The sequence below is a fragment of the Opisthocomus hoazin genome, chromosome 11, assembly GCF_030867145.1.
Source record: "Opisthocomus hoazin isolate bOpiHoa1 chromosome 11, bOpiHoa1.hap1, whole genome shotgun sequence".
In the NCBI taxonomy this organism is placed as follows: domain Eukaryota; kingdom Metazoa; phylum Chordata; class Aves; order Opisthocomiformes; family Opisthocomidae; genus Opisthocomus; species Opisthocomus hoazin.
Genome location: NC_134424.1, coordinates 23,844,143 through 23,850,733, shown reverse-complemented (window position 1 = coordinate 23,850,733; position 6,591 = coordinate 23,844,143). Strand labels below are relative to the sequence as shown.

At 43.4% G+C, this 6,591-nt stretch overlaps 1 protein-coding gene across 1 annotated transcript; it reads right to left on the bottom strand.

Moving 5' to 3' along the window:
• Positions 1-2,223: 2,223 nt before the first annotated feature.
• Positions 2,224-5,633, bottom strand: GP9 (glycoprotein IX platelet). Its single transcript, XM_075432760.1, has 2 exons — positions 5,589-5,633; positions 2,224-3,640 (listed from the first exon to the last, which is right to left on the bottom strand). Exon 2 carries the CDS (start codon positions 3,631-3,633, stop codon positions 3,007-3,009), a length of 627 nt encoding a protein of 208 aa, XP_075288875.1. The 5' UTR covers positions 3,634-3,640; positions 5,589-5,633; the 3' UTR covers positions 2,224-3,006.
• Between the last annotated feature and the right edge of the window lie 958 nt (positions 5,634-6,591).

Sequence of the window (6,591 nt, the reverse complement as noted above, 5' to 3'; positions counted from 1 at the left end):
AGACTCTGGATGAGAGATTGCCTTTCTTCTGCAGTGTTCTGTGTTAATATAAAGTGGTGGTTGCCTTTTAAAAAATTGAAAAGCCCAGTGCAGAGAAAACATTTTAGAACTACAGAAGTGTGTACAGCACTGTGTTCCTATGTGTTTCTTTGAAATACTCTCCTGCAGAGGTGATTTATGTAGCATGATGTTTAATAAAGCCAGGGAAATTCTGACTGTTTGTGCTCGCGTGATCGAAATGTACACATAAATCTGAAGATGTGATTTTACTCAGGTCTGCAGCGGAGCGCAGCCTTGTGAAGCTGTGCTGTTTCTAGGTTATACGGCTCGCTTCCCACCGCGGGGACGCAACGTTTTGTAAGAAGCAAATACGGTGCTGCGCTTCGGGTCCTGGCGGTGGAGAGTCCCCACGCCGCTGGAGAAGGCAGGGTGGCACGTGGCCGCTGCAGCGCGGCGTGGGAGGGTGGCTCGGCTGGGAGGCCGAGTTCCTCGGGGCTGCTGCCGGCGCTCACCAAGGCTGTCCCGGTGATGCGCTGCCATTGTCATCTCTCTTCTCATGGCCTGTCCCACCATAAATTTTGCAGGTGACCAACGCAGTAAGAATAGCTGTAATGTTTTAGGTGTCACGTACTGTTCTGTTAAAACAGTTCTCGTTTCGGGTAGCACCTACCAATTTGAAAAATGTCCAATCTTGGTTAAGCTAGAGGATTCACCATGACATTTGATGAGTTGTTTCGGTGTTCAGTTATTTTCATTGTTAAATTTTGAGCTCTGCTTCTAGTCTGATCTTCTAATTTCTACTCCCCGCCCTTTGTTACCAAATTTCTCTTCGTGTAGATTTATACAAGCTGTGATCTTGTCATTCATTAAATTCCTCTTTCATTAATGAAATTGATTAAGCTCCTTTTAAAATATATTTTCCAATCCTTTATTTACATTACAGTTGTTTTTCTGATTCTTCTGCAGCTGATTCTCCTTGACTTGTAGACATTGATTGTGAATTACTGTGGCTTACCTAAACTGGGAAGTAAATAAGTGTTTCTATCCCTCAATGAGATAGTCACGATTTTAACAAGAGAAGATCACATAGCCCTTCGCTGCAATGTCATCCATGGGAGATCATTATTACCGGATTATTTGCCTTCTCTGAATTGTGCTCTCAACCCATCCTTTGTTTCCAGATGCACGATCTTGCTCTCACTTGGGTGGCAGTGCAAGTAACTCACCGCTCTTTGCATGTATGGCTCCTCTCTTCTTGTTCCCCACCAGGTATCATTTACAGGCTTTAACATTGTGATGGGCACTTTGTCTCCCAGATGATTTTACAGCACAGGGAAAACATCTGACTCTATTCCTTTTCTCGGTTTAAAGCCCCATGCTACACTTCGTCACTGAATTGTGTAGCCCTCTGCCCATGGCGCGTGCCCTTCCCCCAAACCTACATGTGCCTCAGAGGCTCCTTCAGCAGTTCCACCATACCCAGTGGCTGTTCTTGTGTCACGGAGAGGGGCAAGTGACTCATCCTGAACTGGTGTCAGCTGAGGTTGGCACGTGGTGATACCTCAGACTGGCCTTTCCCTGCTAGTGCAGGAGAGAGGGAGGAGCAGCGGTGAGGACACGTTACAGACAGTAACGCGTCTCTTCTGAAGCTGGCCGAGAAAGTCGCCAGCTGTCAGCATTGACCCTTTGACTCCGTATTGCTGAAGTGTATCGGCAGGGGCAAGAGGCACCTGAGAACGTCCCTGTGAGCTTCTGCTGTCTGTGGTTTGGGTGTCTGGCTAGGAATGAGGAATTAGGGAAGTGGCAGCGCATGGTATTTGCAAAACCACCTATTGGAAGAAAGCTACCCACCGGCTTTCCTAGGGATATTATGTGCTTTAACAGGGAACCCAACTCATGTGGCCAGGTGCTAGGTAAGGAGCCAAGCAGTCTGGTGTCTCCAGCAGAGAATCTCGAATGCCTAGCTCAGGTCTGGGGCTAGGAGGAGCGTTTGCAGAACGTGTCTTACACTGAACTGCCAACGGAAGACCTTCAGAGATCTCCCCTCTAACCAGCCTGACTTCACCAGACCAGACGGGGTCACAGCATGAATTGTTGTTCTTGGAGTATTCACAGTCAGGTTGGGAGAAAACAGTACGCTCGAGTCACCACGACAACTTTTCTATGAGGATGGAGGCACAAGAAGAGAAGGGAAGAGAGTACATCTTCAAAGCTGTTGCACAAAATCCAGTGTATCAAATGCCAGTAGGAAAACTGGAAGACAAGTTCTGGAAATTTCTTAGAATTTTAATCAGAAATCTGTAGGACTGTAAAAGAGATCAGACTTGGGTGAACATAAATGTTCAATAAGCATCCATTATTTAAACTTCACATAGAATGCTTTTATATTGTTCACTCTCTGGGAAATCCAACAATATTTAAAATTATTTTTATTGATCATACTCTCATTACCGGTCCATCTTTAAATGTATTCAGTAATGGATACATTCAGTGGCTGGCCTATATATTCATAGTGATTTGGCTGGCAGGAAACTCCTGAACCTGAGGAAGAGATGTTTGAATTTGTTTGCACGCAAGAATGGCCCTACCAAGCCCTGGGACACTGTGAGGGTGTAACGGGTTCCAAACTCACACAGCTTCCAAGTGAGTGAGTACAAATGGTGTTAATCTCCATATATTAATAAGTGTAGGATTTGGGGATGTAAATCTTCTTGCTGTGAAAGCTGAGAATTCAGTGGAAAAACGCTGAGTTAAATGATTCTTTAAAAATTTAGAAACTGCTTTTCATATGAGTAGACAGCAACAGAATGAAATTTGCCTGTTAATACATCACCAAGCTTATTTTCAAAAGGAAATTAAACCAAACTTGCCTATCTGAGGACCCAGACTTGAAGGCCTGTGCTCCCTTTGTAGCATGTTCACCATTAAAATAGTGTTGCCAGTGCACGTGCTTTTTTGTGGTAGAATAGTTTGCGGTTTCTGTTGGGGCTGGTGGTAGCGCACCGCTCATTGTATCTTGTGGGTTTTGGAGGTATGCCTCCCCAGCAGTGGGCCCCTGGAGTCATATCGGCTTAGGTTCATTTGGAAGACCAGCTTTTTTGAGTATTTCAGAGCCCATGCTACTAAAATAAGTGTAATTATTGCTCCAGCAATTAAAATGAGGTCTCGCCAAAAGAACTCAAGACACTTGGTCGGGAGAAGCCTCTTACAAATTCCCAGCTCGTTCCCAGTCAGCTGCCTCAAGGGCTTCGTCCTCACGGGAGCTGGGGTTGCGCATCTGACGTTTTCAAGAGAGGGTGCGGAGACATCTTCTAACCATAGTTTTAGATACAGAATATGACAGTCGCAGTTCCAAGGGTTGTCAAATAGTTGCACTTCCTCCAGGCTGTGCAAGCTGTCCAGGGCACCGGCAGGAACCGAGGTCAGGCTGTTGTTCTGCAGATAAAGCCTCCTGGTGTTAACGGGCAGGGCAGGCACTTCCGTCAGCTCCCTTGAGCTGCAGTCGATCTGCAAACCCTTCGTTTCTCCCAGAGACTTACAGCTGCAGGAGGGAGGACAGCCTTCAGTCTGGGTCATGTGGAACAGCAGCGATACGGCAAATCCCGCAAGAGTGATGAATTCTGTCTTGTTCATGCTTCAGCTACCCAGGGAATAAGAATAATAACCTGATAAGTACGATTCATTAGCATGTTTCTAAATGCAGAACTACAACACAGCTCTGGAATACTCATGAGATTTAGGTTTTTGGAGGAAAATCTTTAGCTTTCCGTATTTCCCACAGAGCCATTCTTCCTGACATGAAGTAGCATAAATGCACCTGGGAGAGAGCACAGCGCTTCCGTTTTGTCCCTAGTTCATTGCTTTTCCCCCATAATTCTATGAAATATATTACTTTTCAAAGATCTGGAACAGAATGTCACCAGGAGACAATGGTGAAAACTAGGTTGGTTTTAGGCAAAGATTTTGATTCCGTTTCTACGTCTTCGTAGGTCTAGTGTTAGAATTGTGTATTGAAGTCAGTTTTCAAAATGGAGCTTAAGAGATTGATTAATTGTAAATGTCTAAAATCTTCTTTCTGAGAGTGTGGAGATTCTAATGAGGAAGTACGTATTTTGATGTGGCAAAAAGTTTTTTCTTGCTGCCCGGTAGCTTCCTGCGTCTCTGAGAACGTACAGTTTAAGATTTGGATGAATAGAGAATTGGAAATTTTGTGTATCTGGTACTGCTTGTCTTTTAGGGATTAAATAGCCATGCTTTGGGCTAGTAGGTAATCATCCCTTTGGCTATGTCGTTCGCACTTCTGTAGGGTGGGTCCCACTAGACTTCCAGCTCAGTCCCTTCTATTTGGCAGTTTAAAATCACTAAAGCTGTTCCCTTCTTGTATATCCTACTTCTTGGCACTTAAAAATACATAACCAGCCTTAGGACTGGGTTGGAATTTGAAATACAAACTCTTGCACAAGTTGGGGAACTTCTAATACTGATTTTAATACATCCCGTAACGAAAATGTATTTTCTTTCTCCTCCCCCCAATTCATTTGCAAGAAGTATTGAAGCAAAAATATCTGACTGTGTATTACCCTGGATACTACTTGGAGAATGGCATACTGTAAAAAGCGTAGGGTTTCTATCCACGATAGGCTTAAAGAAAATGCCTTTTTAGCTGAAGAAGGTGAAAACAGTTTTAGAACTTTGCTTGCAAGCAAGCATTAGAAGCATATTGAGCATGATTTCAAAATTAGACTGGACAAAGCCTGAGGAATTTTAAAGATGTGTAGATGTGGCACTTAGGGATGTGGTTTAGTGGAGTTAGGTTTACGTTTGGACCCGATGGTCTTAAGGGTCTGTTCCGATCGAAATGATTTTATGATTCTATGAAATAGCAAGCAGGTAGAGCAGACCTATTAACAACAACAAATACAGAGTAAAAGAGGTTTTTACATACTAAGGCAAGAAGGAGCTTAAATTATACTGATGTAGAATGGAGTTTAGAAAAAAAATTCTTCAAAATAATGTTTGCAAGTGTAGAGGTAATTTAGGACTCAAAATATTTTTCCTCTTAAAATAAGTTGAGACTTTTTTTTCTCTAGGAAGTTTAATTTAATAAAGGCTAAAATTGTAGGAAAAATTGATTGATTTTTGTTTTAAATGAATTTGCTTCAATTTTCTTCAAGGATTATGCAACTAGCTTTTCAAAACAAAGTTAGACAGCTTTAGATTCCTGATCTAAATTCTACATTCCTGTATTTTAAATTGGATTAATGCTACATAAAATTAAAAAGTTCATCACAGAGAAGCTGGAATATCAATCTTAACAATCTCTTATGTCTTTGTTAGCGTGTATTTAGTCTGGATACTCTTCTGTTATTTTTCAAGAAATCTGCTAGAGCTGTTTTTTTCAAAGTAGACATCTCAAAAGGACAGACTATGTCATCTGACTAAAAAAAAAAGTTAAGCAATATCTACAAAAGGGATGATCTCTTCTGATTTAGTATATACACAGTAAGAAATTCCAAATCAACAAGAAATAAGAACTGTGGCAGAAATGCAGGAAGGAAGAGTTGTTGAGATGCCTGGCTGACACTTACCCTTATTTAGTCGGTCTTGATTCCTGTCCCTCTGCTTGGGAAACTGTTGCAGTACGTATGGCAACTGGAGCTGACTTTTTAAAGAGTCAGTAAGGAAATGTGTTAAAGAAGATGAGCTTTTTCCTATGCATAATCGGAAACCATTCCCTTTGCAAGATGCTATATGTGGTTGACATGTGTCATGGCACATGGTGCTTGGGGCACTTTTGTATTTTCTGCAGGTGAGAGGAAATGCTTTTGAATTTTTTTTTATTGCTAATATATTTTTCCCTTTAAACCTGTCAATGTCTTGAAAACCTAAAATGACTCATCTGAAATGTAGTATTTTTTTCCTGAGCTATAATAATCTATGGTATTACGAGGATGATGAGGGGACTGGAGCATCTCTCCTGCGAGGAGAGGCTGAGGGAGCTGGGCTTGTTCAGCCTGGAGAAGAGAAGGCTGAGAGGGGACCTTAGAAATGCCTCTAAATATCTGCAGGGTGGGTGTCAGGAGGACGGGGCCAGACTCTTTCCAGTGGTGCCCAGCGACAGGACAAGGGGCAACGGGCACAAACTGAAGCAGAGGAAGCTCCAGCTGAACCCGAGGAAGAACTTCTTCCCTCTGAGGGTGACGGAGCCCTGGCCCAGGCTGCCCAGGGAGGCTGTGGAGTCTCCTTCTCTGGAGATATTCCAGCCCCGCCTGGACGCGGTGCTGTGCCCCCTGCTCTGGGTGACCCTGCTTGGGCAGGGGGTTGGGCTGGGTGACCCACAGAGGGCCCTGCTAACCCCTGCCATGCTGGGATTCTGTGATTGATTCTGTGATTCTGTGATTCTGTGATTCTGTGATTCTGTGCACAGGTTAGCCCGAGCTTCAGCTACTGACACATGCAAGCCCCAGCAACGTACAGGGGAGCTAAAGCTAGCCCGTAAAGTAGAGTTCTTTTGTTTTAGACAAAGCCAGATATGATTGCTGTCTGCCTTTCCACAGATTAAGTAAAATTTGTAAAAACACACTGTAGCAT